This window comes from Atta colombica, unplaced genomic scaffold (genome assembly GCF_001594045.1).
Source record: "Atta colombica isolate Treedump-2 unplaced genomic scaffold, Acol1.0 scaffold153, whole genome shotgun sequence".
NCBI lineage: Eukaryota > Metazoa > Arthropoda > Insecta > Hymenoptera > Formicidae > Atta > Atta colombica.
The window spans coordinates 3,784,641-3,801,960 of NW_017259243.1; the positions used below are offsets into that span (position 1 = coordinate 3,784,641).

Genomic DNA, 17,320 nt, shown 5'->3' on the forward strand with positions numbered 1-17,320 from the left:
ATTTTAAAATAATTTTAAAATAATTTTATTCTAATTATCATTTTTAAATCATTAAAATGAAACTTAAGAATAAATTTAACAGAAGAAAAATACTGATGTTACATAAATAAAAAATAATATTTACCGCAAGGTTGCTCCGCCGGTGCCTGATGTCTCTCTCCCAAACCTCCTCCTCCTCTCAGAATAGGGTTGACATCCTCTCGCACAGGACACTCGCGTAAAACTCTCGCGAATAATATACTATAATCGCGCGCGGACTATAACCGAGTCCGATAACTTGACCAGCACTCCCGAAGCAAACGCGCGACGCGACGAACCGGCTGCGGTTCGTTCATTTTCAAGTAAATCGGCGACGAGGGTACGTTAGCTTCCCCGTTGGATTTTACACGAAGAGAATGATTTTACTCAATATCTAAAAATTTATTTAGATATATCATTCAGATAGATCCGAAAATTTTTATATACTTGAGAAAAACCGTTCTTTTCATGTAAATATCCTCTGGGTACTAAGCCCTCCCACCACCAAGGTCGTACCCGTGAGAGGGAAGATATAATCTGAAAAATGTAATATATAGTTATTACTATGCAATTACTATGCAATCGATTAACTTTTAGAAATGAATATCAAACACGTCTACAATCCTTATCATTGCGAAATAAATTCAGAACAAATAAACGAGTTGAATCTTTTATTTATAGATGATGTCTGTAAGATATGATTAGAGCTCAATGAAATGAGCTAGAGATTAATAAAAAAGAAAATTATTTTTTTTATTATCAATAAATAGTTTCAAAGTTACGTTTAATTTTTAAATGGATACAACAAAAGATGCACAAAAAATTTATTAAATTATTAAATTATAGATATTAATTGTGAAAATAGAAATTACGTTATTTGCATGAGATTTATATTAACATTGCTTCTTTATGATTCATGTACCGTTTATACAGACAAGTAACCAGTCGCATGCCACTCTTCTTCATATTTCTTTTTGAAACATATAATAATCGCAAAAAATGTTAGATATAATACGAAATGTTGTATTTTATTCACATAACGATTACTAGTATGATTAATTATTCATAAAGTACAACGTTATATTTGGCATTCTTCACGATAAGATTTCAAAAAATAATGTGAAAAAGAGTCGCATACGACACAATTACCTGCCTGTACGAATTTCTGAGAATGACTGCGCCGTAACTACGCGTAAACATGACGCGCTCTGTGCCACCCCGTGCCATCTCCACTCCAAGGTCACGCGCCAACCGTCTAACTGTTCAAATATTATATACAACGTATATTACGAAGTAAAATAACAAATTCTTTACATTTTTAATGTTCTCCGATTAATAAAACACTTTCTTATATGTTTAGCGGCGTGAATTGTTTAATGTGATATCATAATTATATTGTGATATACCGAAGAACATACTATTTCCCTGATGAAATTAAAAATCAGAGCGTAAGTCGAATGTAAGGAGAGAGTAACAGAAGCATAAACTTCTAGAAGATGAAAATTGAAATATCAAAATGTAAAAGAAGCGTAAATGTTTCTTTTACATTTCATCGTTCTAATTTTCGCCTTCTAAAAGTTTCGTCACGCTTCTGCTACTCCTCCATTACATTCGATTTTTTCTCTGACTTTTATTTTCATCGGGGATATAATTTAAATATAATTTATCTTATTTTTCTCGTATTAAGAATGCGAAGTAACGAAAATGAATTATACGATTCAAAGTGATAAAAAGTCATTATTTGAAATATCTAACAATAAAAATCTCATTTTTATATTGTATATGTGAGAACACATGAAATATCTAAAATATTCATGAGTGCGTAATGAATCTAACAATAAGAAATCTAACAATAGAGAGAAGAAATAAAGCAAAATCCATGCAACAAAACCTATTAATCCTTAATATACTCCTTAATTTTAGGCAACCATATTCGCGTTCGTAAATCTAATTTTCAATAATTAATATGCGACACACAGAGCGACTCGTAAAACACGTCCACCTCTTTCCGAGAACGCTGAGCGAATGCCGAAGTGATGACGTAGTCAACCACCACGCCGCGCGACACGCTCCCCCACCCTGTTTGCACGTGATACGCTCCCCCCCTCACTCTTCGCCCGGCGCTCCGCCTCACTATATGCCGTTTGAATATCCAACTGTCGCGTATGAAAAAGATTCACGGTTTATTAAATTATTTGTATTTTACGTGATTTTACATTTCACGCTTTGTTTTTGGCACCCCTGAAACATTTCTGTTCAATCTTATATTATTTGCATGGTTCTTTTAAACGTAATTAGTAATTATTCACGTGAGATATTCCAACATTATATCTCAATTTCATTATTCTTTTTAATGATTCATATTTAAATAAAGATTGATAAAATATTCTAGATATGTATGTTCTTTATATAAAGACAAATTTCCTTAAATCGTGAAACAAATTATGTTAAATACAACTTTGTGTGACTAAAAGTACTAAATATCTTGTTAATCATTATTTAATTTTCAGTTAATAAATTAATTTAAGACTACTATTAATGCAATTTACTACTATTAATGTAAATTATTTTTATATTTCAGAAAATTCTTTAAACTTACTTCTTTAAACTTATGATAGATCGATAAAATAACACATATACGAATTATTTAAAATAAAAAATATAAAATAAGTTCCAGAAATTTATTCAAAATAAAATCGTAGGAATCTGTAAAAAAACAGATACAACTTATTTAAAATAAAAAATATAAAATAGTTCCCGGAAACTTATATAAAATATTAAATAAGAAATAAGTCAGAAGTGAAGTTATTTAAAATAATGAATACTAAATAACTCTTTTAATTTTTTTTTTATTTAAAATATATCAATAAAGATTTATCTTTAAGATATTTCATCTTTAAGATATTTCATAAAGAATTTTGAAAGATATCTTAAAGTTGTTTTATGCATCGATTTTAGACATTCTGCTTATTGGGCTCGTAGAGATTCTCTACTTTCTTCTGGTCAGATTGAACTCACCTTTCGCTGCTCCTAGCCAATATTCTGGCTTCAAGTCAGAAATCGACAAAGGAGAAATACTTCTTTTTGCTGCCGACTAATATCGCCGGCAATAAACATAAGATTTTATGCTTTTATATGATGCGCGAAACACGAATGTGTCACAAAGAGATCATCATATTAATAAAATTGACTAAACATTAATATAAATAATTATCATTAATAATAATAATAATTCTATTAATATATACGAATAAATTTCGCGTTTATTCAAAATCAAAAATATAAATATTTGACTAAAAACAAATTTAAATTAAAAAATTTTCATGTCAATAACATTTTTATTTCAAGAGTCGAATATTACGAAACTAGATTAAATTTCTTAAGGCTGAGTTTTCATTTGACGCTACGACGCTCATTTTCTAAATAAATCACGTATCTCGTCAATGTCTCTAGTCAGACTCTGTTTTTCTAGGGATTCTAATTACGCCTAGTCTTAACTAGGCATAACAGGTTGGTATAAGTGGGCACGCATAATCGTGATGAGTTTCCTTTCGAGTACGCGTCGGGCTGAGAACGTACCGTATGTGTTACATGTGTTGATTTGAAACATTTTCGCGATTGAGGTTGTTTTCTATGCGAAATATGTCACGGTTCTGCGCGGCCTAACGGACGGTATTTCGGTGAGTCGCTGTGTATATTATAACGAAGAACTAGTATCAAGAGTTTAACGGGTTTGACGTTACCTTGTAACCGCCAAAACTGTAGACAGAAACGCCATCTTGTGCATTGATGTTTATATTTTCATAAATCGAGCAATATTCATTGTTGACTTTTTATATATATTTATGGGTTAGATTGCATGCCATTTGACATGCAACATCATTGTCTAGTACTGAATTTCTTCATATTACTTCATATCAAATGCAACATTTTACTCTCAAAGAGAAACACTTCACTGATGAATTAGGCAGGATGGCATTTATTAAATGTTTCCTTTTTCTCTAATTGTATTTCGTTTGCGCTTGAACTGAAAGTTTGATTTAATTAATTTATTAATTCTATCTTTTTACAGATCAACACTAGAAGAATCTAAGAATCATGTTTTATGCACATTTTGTATTGGCCAAAAAAGGGCCTTTGGCCCGTATATGGTTGGCTGCTCATTGGGATAAGAAATTAACGAAGGCACATGTATTTGAGACAAATATAGAAAAATCAGTGGATGGTATATTACAACCAAAGGTAAACATTATCTTATTGACCAGATCTGACAAAATTCTCTGATATATCATTAAATTCTGTTTATGATATTTCTAATAGGTTAAAATGGCTTTAAGAACATCTGGTCATCTATTATTGGGAGTAGTACGAATCTATTCAAGGAAAGCTAAGTACTTATTGGCTGATTGCAATGAAGCTTTCGTGAAGATTAAAATGGCCTTTAGGCCTGGAATGGTAGATCTACCTGAGGAACACAGAGAGGCAGCTGTAACGGCTATCACCTTGCCAGAAGTGTTTCATGATTTTGATACTGCTATGCCCGAGCTCAAGTAAGATAATCAAGCTTTTGTAAGAACTATGTAATAATATTTTTTTAATATATGATAAATAAAATTTTCTTTGCAAAGATATTTATGTTTATATCAAAACAATTCAATTTTTAATCTTTTATACACACACACATACACACACACACACACATGTATGACACATGGCATATAAAATATTTCAGCAGTAAAATATTATATAAACAGTAAGGAAATTAACATGTTGAATTTGCTATTGCTTATGTTATGGCCTTATGATTTCTACTGCAATCTTATCTGCTTATATTGCATAAATATTTTTTGTGTACCATAGACCTAACAATATTTTTAAATATTTTATATAAATTTTGTTTTCAGAGATGTTGATATAGAAGCTCAGTTTAGTTTGAATCAATCTAGAGCAGAAGAAATAACAATGAGGGAAGATTATGGCAGTCTGTCTTTAGTTACACATGATCAGGGCTTTGGAGACATGAGTTTTGATGCTGAGCCACCAGAGTTACTACGACATGGCAGTGGCATGGAACCTTCTTTAGATCAGGTAATATATATATCATATTTGTTCTTTTTAATTTTACTTATTTAGTACTTTCAATCATTGTACTAAATAAGTAATGAGTAAAATTAAATATTTCACACATTTTTGAAGAAGTGATTATATGATTTAGAATAATATAAATATTACAAATCTAAACAATCTTTAAATATAAAAATATTATGAAAAGTATATAAAAGTTCTTGTAAAACATTTATAAAATGTAATCAGTCAATCCATAGTTCTTTGTTCATTATCATATATATATATAAAAATAGTATAATGTATGTACAATTATCATATATGTATATAAAAACTTTAAAAAATGTTTTAAAAATTTGTTCAATTTTTGTTAAATAAGCTAAAAATAAATGAATCAGTTTTTGATATTTTTAAAAAATAATGACATTTTAAAATATTAATTGTAATTTAATTTTAGAGTCACATGTTATTTAGTGATGGTCCAGGAATAGAGGCGGCATTGGAACAAAAGGAAAAAGAGCCAGTTGCAGGAACATCGACCACAACACAACCCATGGACATAGATACACCCATTAGAGACGATGGTTTTGGTGGTCACCTTGGTCAAGATATCATATGTATGGTCAAATAATTAATATTCTTTTTATAATTAGATCCAATGATCTTTTATAATTATTATTAATGTTTTAGCGGGAGGTCTGTTTGAAGGTGGTTTATTTGATGAAGCTCCAATGGGTGAAGTACCTATACCTGAGGTTAGTTCGATAAATGAACAACAGGAAGCAGGAACAGTTACTGGAACTGCTGCTTCTGTGCACGATGAGTCTGATGAAGATATGGGTGATCACTTTGGTGGACCAGCTTCTCCAATGGGAGGCATGAGGTATTTATCATTTTTTAAAAATTATAATAATAAAATTCTAAAATATGCAATTAAAAAAGAAAAAAAGCAGTAATAGTTGAAGCATTATTAATAGAACATAAATATTTATTTAATCTATTCAATAACCAAACTTTATTTACAATCTTAAATCAAAATTTATATGTTTGCTTTCTGACGATAAAAATATTTATTAGCTAAACCAATTGATTATGTTTTAATCTTTATTACTTGTAATTGTTTTTTCTTAGTTTAATATTGCTTTCATTCTTGTTTGTATACTTTGCTATATACAACTTTAAAATTATATTAATACATTGAATACATTATGCACAGCTCTGACGGCTCTAGACCAGCTACACCAGCCGCAGTTGGAGAGGAAATTGAAGGAAGAATTAGCGTTGCCAGTCGGCGCTTTACACCAGCCCCACCAGTTATACCAGAAGAACATGCCATTGATAACATAGAAGAACCGCCACCTATGCAAGATCAAACTACATTACTACACGATGAGGAAGAAAGCTTCGCGCTAGCTCCAATTGATGCATCTGCTTTAAAGGGTAAATTTTTTAAATTTTAACATTGACATACATATTTATGTCTCGTAATTAACAAAAAAATCATCACTTTTTCTAGGATTCACGAAAGCCAAACGCAAACGTAAACTCATTGTCGATGAAGTAAAAAATATTTCTGGTGAAGAAATGAAAGCGCAGCTATCTGATACTAGCGATATTATCACGACATTGGATTTGGCACCACCTACGAAAAGATTAATGCATTGGAAAGAAACAGGTGGCGTAGAGAAGCTCTTTGCTTTGCCAGGAAGGCCTATCCCAGCTCGTGTTCTATTTAAAGTAATAATATTTAACATTTCTATGATTGTTTGAATAACAAGTTTTGAAATAATAATTATATAATAAATATTTCATTTTAATTATTATTAAACAGAATTATCAGAGACATCTGACCAGCAAGTCTTACGATCATGAAGACTTCGGGCGACTTGGAACTGACGAAGATGGAATGTCCTTAGAACAAATGAGAGATGCTCCAGAAGCAGAAGTAACTTCTTTTGAACAAAGTCTCCTCAATAAACGTACAGGACGAAAACGGAAAGCACCGCAGGATGATGAAGTTAGTCATTATAAAAATCATAATAAAAGGGAGAAAGATAGATTCTTTTCTTTAAAAATAAAAAAGTTGGCAAAATTTTATTAGAATATTATAATTAATAAAATAAATATAAATATTATTACTATGTTTAGATAAGGCAACCTCCTCAACCAGCTCAACCAACTCCAGTAGAGATCAATCAACCAAATGAATCAGAAATTCCAAACATAATTGCACAGAATCTTTCTTCAGAATCATCTATGCCATCCGAAGTATCTTTACCAGTAGAACCATCGGTTTCTGACATAAGCAGCATTGTGCCTTCTGGCGAACCATCAGTTATTGTACCATCAACTACCGAAACGCCTTTGCTTGGCTCGGAAATACCGCAAATCGCACCAGCTGAAGTTAGCTCGATACTTGGCACACACGAAGAGCAAGTGCCATCAACATCGGCACAAGAAGAAGCCGCCACTGTACAAACATCCGATATGCCACAGATGGAAAATATGGGTTACGACCAAGTAAATAGAGAAATTTTTATTTTATGATAAATGCATTTGAAAAACTAATACGTCCTTGCTTTGCAATCATTCAATGCTTTCTTATAAATCTAGAGAACGCTTGTACATTTAATATAGAAACTTTTATTAATGCTGTACGATTTCAACAGGCACAACCACAAGTTTCGTATATGGGTTATGACGAACAACATCCTCCAGCCCATACGCCTGGTGCAATTTCCGAAAGAGGACCAGCCACGCCGTGGAACCACGAGGATTACGAGTTTCCGCCATCCGTGGGACCTGTAATATACTTTAATATTATTTAAAAAATTATTTTATTATGTATTTATATAAATAATATAAAGTTTTTATTTTGTACACGTATCTATTAGTTTTATTAAGTTTTAGTGGAAATTTTTTTAAATCTATAAAAAACATTAATTAATTGTTTACAATATTATATGTTTTTCAGCAAGAAGAACAACAAATGGATGAAACTTATGAACAGTTTGAAGAACGCGTTCTTAACAAGAGAGCGGCGCATATGTATCATGTTATTAAAAGCAAACTCGATACCAAAGATAAATTAACACTATCGGAGATGGCATTTAAAAATAATCGCAAACAGGTTGGTCTTTTGGAAAACTATATCCTATGGCTGCGTTTAACAGAAAAAGTTTTGCGACTGTTGTCAAATTTTTAGATATAATTAGTCTTATTTTTACTCTTATTCTTTCATTGAATATAAGTGTATAAATCAACCATATTGCAGAATCTCATAACCGTTGTAAAGCTGTTTTTTCTACTGAACATAGCCAATATATTTATCTCTCTGATATTTAAAAAAAAATAATAATTCTGTCTTTACAGGTTGCACAAAAGTTTTATACATTATTAGTCTTGAAAAAGTTCCAAGTATTAGAACTCAATCAAGAATATTCATATGCTGAGATTATAGTCACAAAAGGACCAAAATTCGAAAATCCTGCATTGTAAAGGTTTATACTCTCAATTATAAAACTTCGCGTATCTTTCTCGATAAAGAAAGGACGTTAACAATTATACATACAATATCAAAATAACATTCACATTTTTCATGAATAAATCGAAATTAATCCGAAATTATCTTAAATTGAAAAGTTTTAATTTAATGAAATTCGTTGATTTTAAACACAGGATGGTTTGTGAGAAATGAGGAAATATCTGATGATTATTTATTTGTTTGGATCCCCTGTCTTGGAAAGATGCATAATGAATATTAGTTATTGTGAATATTAATCACATTGCATTCCGTTTTCCACACACATACACATCATTGACTGCTTTTTATTTAAATAAATTCTTAATTATATTAAATTTTTGTATTTAGAAATTGATTATGTCTTACATTATTCATCAATCCGAACAGGGTTTGTATATAAACATAGTAAATAACTAAAGAATATTTTACAACATATGTATCAATAACTTAAATCTATACATTGCAAAAGGTCCAAAACTACAGGTACACTCTTGACGTGACATTTATAAATTTTGATATAATTATATATCGATTTTTATTTAAAAATATTTAATACAATATTAACGCAATTAGATATTTCTAGATTTTCAATATATAATATTCAAGAACTAATTTTTTCGGGAATTTATTTATAGTACTTATATACACATTTATTTATAATTCAAGCAGTTATTAATGGAAAAGTCAATTTAAGTATTTGAATAATAATTTTATGTATTATCAGGAAAAATATATTTTCTATTCATATATGTATGGAAAAAGCAAAAGCTCAAAAAGCTATTGAATTTTTGTAAATTTTTTTTTATAATTTAATTCATTTATATCATTTGAAATCATACTGATTAAAATTGCTATTATATCTTGTTTGTATCTTTCTTCAAATATATTAAAAAATTTATTAACAAGATATCAAGTGGATGAGTAACTCAATAAAATTTTAACATACGAACTTTTCGGAAAGAAAGTAGTGTGTACTATAAATTATTAAAGAAAATTATTTGATAATATTATTGTTGTACTTGTATATCTATCTTATGATGTACAATAATGTTACAAAAACACAAACAATATATATTTTAATGGACTAAATATTTGTTATTAAAATTTGGCAATAAGATGATGAGTTTACATTGTAAATAAGCATATATAATCAAGACAAAACAAATCATTAAAATATGATTGTAAAAAATGATTTCATAATGTGTCATTAAGTTTAAAATTAGTTAACTATCACGATGTAACAAATATATTGTAAATAACTTCTATTTAACGTATCATGTTTATTGAGAAAAATAAATATCGTTTATATGTAATATCATTTATAAACGATATTGACATACCTACTAAACATACATATCATATAATACTTAAAACTGTTATTCTCCATTATTTTCCATTAATGAACTGTCAGATACATATATCAGATAATAATTTATAAGTTAATAGAAGCGTTCTTTATAATTATTCTTTTACACAGACGTGATGCTAGAAAATAGGTATTTTCCAGCAAGGACAGAGTAACATAATGAATCATTATATCCCTGTTGTTTATCAACATTAAACAAGAATGAAATGATTTATTGTTTTTACTGGAAAATACTCAATGTCTAAACTTAAAACTTATTACTTTAAATTCTATAACAAAATATTCACATTTTTTTATTACCGCATGTAGGATTTGTATGTTAAACACAATTTTATGAAGAGTGACACAAATTTAATATTGATTATTATTTATATAATAGTATATATTACATATTATTATATATTTATATAATAATATTTTATATTTTTATCTGAAATGAATTTATAATATACGTGCATAATACATATGCTTTAATCATACTGATTGTTAAATTACAGACCTTTGAATAAGATTGGTATAATTAGCATACACAATATGAAATACATTTTCACGATACTGTAAATACTATGGTTAACTACAAAACTTTCCATATAACTCAAAGAAATGTAAGTTTAAAAATATCCTAGTTTTAGTAATAAATACAAAATTAAACATTTCTCCTACATATTTTTTCCTACATTCTTTTTAACACAAATCATCATATTTTGTTATGATATTAATGTAATCAGTGTAACATTATATGGGAGCGGCAAAGCAACCAGCACACTGGTTTGCAATGCTAGAGATCCCGGATTCGATTCTCGGCGGCATTAAAAAAAAAATATTTTCATTATATGCTCGTATCCTCTCTGGAGGCAATGGCAAACGCTGAGAATCTTTGCCAAGAGAACTTCTCTAACAAACGTTTCAGAATCGTTAAACTATAGATCTCATATAAACTTGTGTACAATCAGTATGCGCACAGGCATATGAGAGAAATCACGCTCGGACACAAGCAGAGAGAGATTAGATTAGGTTATTATAGATATAGATTACTTATTTTAATTGGTTTATAAATTTGTCTTGCTATAAGTAGAATCACAGGATATAATTTCCACTGTTTCTTACAAGCTTCCAATCATGTTGTGTGTAACATTTATATTTATATTATGAAATAATATTAATAAATAATAATGAAGAAATAACTTTATTTCTTAAACTTTTTAATATTTTATTATTTTTTATTAATATTTAATATTTTATTTCTTAAGCTTTATCGGCATTTTATACGTGCGCAAATTGAAGTTCTACATGCAATATACGAGCAGCAAGATTTTAAATCTTTATTATTGTGTGATATTTATATACGCAATGAAACATTTACAAATCTTTTACATTTCTTTCGTATAAACGCATTATATTCAACATAATATGTAAATGCACATTTTGATATTAATCTTCCAATTCACCGGCTTCCATGGCGTCTTGATAAGATTTAGTTTTCGAACGCTCGGGATCTAGTTTAATCATATCATCGATTCGAAGGATGGTTATGGCTGCTTCAGTGGCAAATTTTAAAGATTTAATTTTTGAAATGGCTGGTTCTAACACGCCTGCTTTTTTGTTATCTCTTATACTTCCCACGAGTAAATCAAGACCTACCCTACAGAAATATAAATATAATTCATTTTAATTTTTTATTTTGCATGACAAACTAAAAAAAAGAAGACAAACTTACCACTTCAAGTCAACAAGATCTGGTTTTGTTATACTGGAATTATGATAGGCTCGGAGCTTGGCGACAAGATCGGTTGCATCTTGTGCAGCGTTTACGGCTAATGTTTTTGGTATAATTAGTAAAGATCGAGCAAATTCCGCTATAGCCAATTGTTCTCGGGAGCTCTGTAATATAAAAATATATAAATATCTTAAAAGAAAAGAAAAGAAACTGATTGGAAAAAATTTAATGATACCAATGATGTTGCGAAGTTTTCTAAATATATTGAGAGTGCAGCCTCCACGCAACCTCCTCCTGCTACGACGCTCTTGCTTTCCAAGACTCTCTTGACGACGCATAACGCGTCATGTATAGAACGTTCCATTTCGTCACAGTAATAATCGTTTGGTCCGCGTAAAATAATAGAGCTCGCTGTGCGTGCTTTTGGCCTTGAAATAAAAAAGAAATCATGTTTTTTGTTATTTTCGTAATATTATGAAACTCTCAAAAAAGATCAATGCTTGATTTGAATTGTAAAATTATAGAATTAATTGCACTATATTAATAGCAAAATATGTACCCTTTGATCAAAATAAGTTCGTCATCACATATCATCTCTTGCACTACTTCGGCAGCCTCCCCCAAGAAACTGGCATCAAAACTCTCCTCTCCTTCCATATTGGTCAGTGAAGTTAGAAATTGTGCGCCTGTAGCTTTAGCGATTCTTTTCAGATCAGCTTTTTTGCATCTGCGCACTGCCATAGTTTTAGTCTCTACGAAATACTATGGAAAGAAAATAAATATATTGCACTGTAGAGCTTATCACTTAAAATATATGACTATACCTTTAAGCATAAATCGTCAATGCCACCAGATAAAAGAATGACATTAGTTCCAACAGCAAGAATCTTCTGAATACGTTCCTTGGTAATATCTGCCTCACGTTGACGAACAGCTTCGAGTTTTTCTGGATCTGTAATAAGTACTTCGACGCCCAACTTCATTTTTGCTTTCTGCAACGAAAAGTCTAGACATGCGATTTTTGCATTTGTTATTCTCTTCGGCATTGCTTGAGATGCGACGGTGCAATTCAAAGCATATCCTTGAACCAAAATCGATTCTCGAACACTTTTTCCGTGTGCTTTTAAAACATTGACTGCTTTAACAGGATATAAAAATCCTCCTTTGCCATCGCTAATTTTTATCGCATTAGCAGCGTCAACTACCATATTGCCAAAGAAATTGGCATCACTAATTATTAGTTACAGAAAATATTTTAAATTATTGTTTTTACCAAATATCGAAAACAAATTGCAAACGAGGACTGCAAATAACAAAAGGATACGCTCCAATAATTTTGCTTGACATAGATGTTTTTGCAACATTAACTAAGCAATCTCTTCCAAGTTCGTCCACACTGACAGTAAGGTGTTCTTGAATGTATTTGCATGCTTCTCTGAAATTGATTTCGTGTGTAAGTTATATAAATTACAATTTCTTTTTTCCTCTTAATAAATATCCAATATCTTTTTGTTAATAATTTAATTAATTAACATTAATCAATTAATTTATATAAAAAATAAAATAGTTTATAAAAATAAAAAGGTAAAAAAAATTAAGTGAGATATTTACTTGCAGGCAAGTCTGTAGCCACTAATGACTGAAGTTGGATGTATCTTCTGTTTCACAAGTTCATCTGCATTTTTTAAAAGCTCAGCTGCTACTATGACCTTCAAATATAAAATAACGCATTTTTAAGCAAGATGAAGAAAAAGGCAGGAATAGGCGTGTCTATGTAAGTCTGAATATATGCAGGTGAAAATTTACGGAAGAGGCTAGTGGAATTAGAAAAAGTGTGGAGTACAGGCAAGATGCCACAAGATTGGAAGGAAAGTATAATTGTCTCTCTATACAAAAGAGGAGACGAGGAAAAGTAACAAATTACAAGGATATCTCGTAGTGTATAAAATACATGCAGAAATAATAAGATATAGACTAGAAAAGGAGGTGGAAACAAAGGTACGATTCCGGAAAGTCAAATTGGATTTAAAAGAGGAAGATCAACAACGGATAATATTTTCATACTGACGCATTTGCAGAGGGAAAGAAATCAGGAAGAAGGAAGGAAAAAAATATATATGATGATTTGCGGATTTAAAAAAGCTGCCTTTGATAAGGTGGATAGGGACAAATTATGGGAGACTTTTAGAGGCAAGAGTGTAAACGAATATTTGGTAAAGAAGACAGAGAAGATGTATGAGGAAATGGAGGTGAAGATAAGGACGAAGCAAGGATATATGCAACAATTCAGAACGCTGAAAAGAGTAAAGCAGGACTATGTGATAAGTCTATTGTTGTTCAATTTATGTATTGTGGACATAGATAATAAATTAGAGAAAAGAGAAATAGGAGGAGTTAGATTAGAATAGGATAGGGTCATTAGCATATATGGATGACTTAGTTTTAGCGTATAATAGAGAGGCATTACAGGATATGATGAACACATTAAAAAATTTTTTGGAGGGGAGGAAACTGGAGCTGTGCATAGAAAAGACGAAAATGGTGTTTGGAGGGAGGGAGAGAAAAAGGAAAGAGAAATGGAAAAGGGAACTAGAGGAGGTGTAGGAATTTAAATATTTGGGTTTTAATTTAGATAAGAAAGAGGTTTATAAAAGGCATATTAAATAGAAAAGGAAAAATGGTAGCAAGAAAGGTGGCTTAGAGGCTTAGGGGAAAAGCTATGCAGATTTTAATAGAAGATGGATGCTATTTAAATATCTGGTACAAAGTATAATGGCATATGGAATGGAATTATGGGGCTGGGAGGAAAAAGATGAACTAGAAAAAATAATGTTAAACTACGGCAGGTGGATTTTCAAATTATATTTCTGCACCCCAAGATATGTAATTATGAGGGAGTTGGGAATGGATAAGCTCAAAGTAGGATGAGGTTTGAGGGCAAGAAAATACGAGGAAAAGATTAAATCTGGAAACACAGGTAATTTAGTCAGGGAGTGCTGGGAAGAAAAACAAAGTTATGATGGAACGATAGATATGATATGGAAAGAGAGGGTTATTATTTATTATAATAGGATGAAGAATTCAATCTAGGGAAGTAATGAGACATGGGAAAGTTTTGAAAAAGATTTAATAAATAGGGAAAGGGATTTACAGAGACAATGGGAAAGAAAAAGAATAGACAGGTATAATAAAAGATACAAAGAGATAAGAGATGGAGATGGAGAATAGAATGCCAAATTATTTGAGAATGAAGAATATGGAATGGAAGAGAGAAGAGCGTTATTTAAATTAAGATGCGATAATTTAGAAGAGAAAAATAAATATTAACTAGGAATAGAGGAGGGAGGATGTCTTTTCTGTGATGAAAGCGAGGATAACCTGGAGCATTAGTAAAGAATTGAGCAGTTGAGAGAGCATTGGTAAAGAATGCGAGGAGACAAGAGATAGTTTTGAAGAATCAGGGAAGGATAAGGAGATTTTAAGGAATTTATGGATAGAAGATTTTTGAATGAACTTAAAGGAAAAACTAAAATTATGAAAGGATAAATAAAAGGAAATAATAAAAAAAAAAGGAAAGAGGAAGGAAAAGATAAATAGACTATTATAAAGATAAAGATAATGTAAAGAAGGAATGAGTATTTTATAAGACACAAGGCTGTGAGCATAAGATTGCAGTGTAGTATATTATAGTTAGTTATAATTAGTTATTTAGGTAATTTATTATCTATTTATAAGTTAAGGAAATGCATTGCAATGAGACCAATAAAAAATAAAAAGGATAGGATGAGACGTACAGTTAAAGAATATAAGGGAGAATAGGGAGGTAAAGATAGAGAAATACTATATAGAAATAAAGGGAAATAAGAAATGGGATATGGACAATAATAATAGACTGTGATATAGAGATTATGTATAGGTTAAAGAGAATGAATAGTAATAGTTTAGGTTTGCAATTGTAAGATAAAAGTGGGAGAGGTGTGAGTGTGAATAAGTATTTCTGTAAACCAAGTCCCCTTCTTGGCTTGTATATATTATACTGAAGTGTAAATAAAATTCTATATTCTAAAATAACGCATTTTATATTAAATATATATTTAATTGTAAATTTTTCATTAAATACACAAATATAAATGAATCACTTACTACTGAAGTAGTACCATCTCCAACCTCCTCATCTTGTAACTGAGCTAATTCAACTAGAACTCGTGCAGCTGGATGTTCAACTTCTAACAAGCGTAAAATAGTTGCGCCATCATTAGTAACAGTGACATCCTGAAAATATCAATTAACATAATAATGTCATAATTAACATATTTTGTTTTAAATCTTTATATTTTATATATTTTAAAAGATATAGAAGCTAAATACATACACCAATATCATCGACCAGCATTTTATCTAAGCCGACCGGACCCAAAGAACTTTTAACTATATTAGCGATAGCACAGGCAGCCATAACTGAAAAAGATATATATTCACATATTTATAGCAAATAATATGTTCATATATTTATAGGCATTATATTATATAGGTATATAAATTATAGGTATAAATTATTTATTATTTATATAATTAATTTTTTAAATATTATACAAAGTTGATTTACATTCCTAAGCATACATTTCACTTAATGTTTACGATAATTATTTATCCTTGTTAAATATTCGATAATAAAAAAAGGATGAAATAATTCCAAGAATGTTGTTAACATCAAATGGAATGCACTGCTTTAATTATTATCAAGATTTATCATACATTCATTTTTAAACAAAATAAATCTAATATTGATAGAATCATAGATATACAGTAAGTAAGCACGTACAACACATCTATGTTAAATTAATTTCCTGATTACTATTCTCAATTATCAAATGCTAGATACGATTTTGTACAACGTACAAAACGATAGTAACAATTAATTGTTCAAGAGTCGATATAAATATTTATAATTTTGTTTCGTGAATATGTAGATTTTTGACAGAAAAAAATGACAAAACACAAAATCTTTCAAGAAAGACAAGACGATATAACCAAACTTTATGGGCTAATCAGTATTCGTACCATTTTGTGTTCGCACCGGTGCTCCCGATTGTCGGATACCTCCAATGGCTAAAGGACTTGCTACCGTCGACATTTTAAAGAAATTGTTATTACTTTGAAACGACGTAAGTACAAAATCACGTTGCTCGTAACGACGACGCTAAGAAATCGGAAGAACAATCCAAGAGAAGCCGCGTGTAAAGACGAACAATAATGACTGTCAGCGCCCAACTTCATTTCTTACTTCCTTTCCTTTTATAGTCAAATACTACATCAACAACTATTGGCCACACATTTTATCCTCGAACATGATTGGCAACCAGTTGAAACGAATTGGACCAAAAAGCGGAGCACCTTGCTTTTATTAATTTCGAAAATTATGAAAATTATGAATATAGCAGAAAAGAAAATCAATTAGGATTTAATATTTAATTTTTTAATTAAATTAGAAAAGTTAAATAAACATCGACTATTCTGATAGAAAATCGAGTTGCAATCAAAAAAAACGAATATTTTTTGTTCCGATTCAAGTTCAAAATGAGCTATCGCGTTAGAAGTATAAAATATATAAAATCTTGTGATCTCTCACTTT

General features: G+C 30.1%; 2 protein-coding genes across 2 annotated transcripts; one reads left to right on the forward strand and one right to left on the reverse strand.

Annotated features, from left to right (window-relative positions):
- The first annotated feature begins 3,572 nt into the window (after window positions 1–3,572).
- On the forward strand, window positions 3,573–8,709 carry LOC108685387 (double-strand-break repair protein rad21 homolog). Its single transcript, XM_018190146.1, has 13 exons — window positions 3,573–3,698; window positions 4,091–4,260; window positions 4,339–4,568; window positions 4,923–5,106; window positions 5,540–5,699; window positions 5,773–5,965; window positions 6,299–6,522; window positions 6,599–6,819; window positions 6,914–7,099; window positions 7,231–7,602; window positions 7,752–7,886; window positions 8,057–8,212; window positions 8,455–8,709. The coding sequence occupies exons 2-13, from the start codon at window positions 4,117–4,119 to the stop codon at window positions 8,578–8,580; spliced, it is 2,331 nt and encodes a 776-aa protein (XP_018045635.1). The 5' UTR covers window positions 3,573–3,698; window positions 4,091–4,116; the 3' UTR covers window positions 8,581–8,709.
- A 2,560-nt stretch (window positions 8,710–11,269) lies between these two features.
- LOC108685392 (T-complex protein 1 subunit alpha) lies at window positions 11,270–16,944 on the reverse strand. Its single transcript, XM_018190153.1, has 10 exons — window positions 16,750–16,944; window positions 16,061–16,146; window positions 15,832–15,960; window positions 13,300–13,397; window positions 13,013–13,123; window positions 12,513–12,918; window positions 12,248–12,450; window positions 11,924–12,116; window positions 11,689–11,852; window positions 11,270–11,613 (listed from the first exon to the last, which is right to left on the reverse strand). The coding sequence occupies exons 1-10, from the start codon at window positions 16,820–16,822 to the stop codon at window positions 11,403–11,405; spliced, it is 1,674 nt and encodes a 557-aa protein (XP_018045642.1). The 5' UTR covers window positions 16,823–16,944; the 3' UTR covers window positions 11,270–11,402.
- Window positions 16,945–17,320: the final 376 nt, after the last annotated feature.

Bases quoted from the DNA above. Each gene is read 5' to 3' on its own strand.
- LOC108685392 (XM_018190153.1), bottom strand. From the start codon at position 16,822: ATGTCGACGGTAGCAAGTCCTTTAGCCATTGGAGGTATCCGACAATCG. The intron at 15,961-16,060 runs GTATGTATTTAG...TGATATTTTCAG, and splicing joins TGCTGGTCGATGATATTGGT to GATGTCACTGTTACTAATGA. The intron at 12,919-13,012 runs GTATCCTTTTGT...ACTAATAATTAG, and splicing joins TCAAGCAAAATTATTGGAGC to TGATGCCAATTTCTTTGGCA.
- LOC108685387 (XM_018190146.1), top strand. From the start codon at position 4,117: ATGTTTTATGCACATTTTGTATTGGCCAAAAAAGGGCCTTTGGCCCGT. The intron at 7,100-7,230 runs GTTAGTCATTAT...TACTATGTTTAG, and splicing joins AAGCACCGCAGGATGATGAA to ATAAGGCAACCTCCTCAACC. The intron at 7,887-8,056 runs GTAATATACTTT...TATGTTTTTCAG, and splicing joins TTCCGCCATCCGTGGGACCT to CAAGAAGAACAACAAATGGA.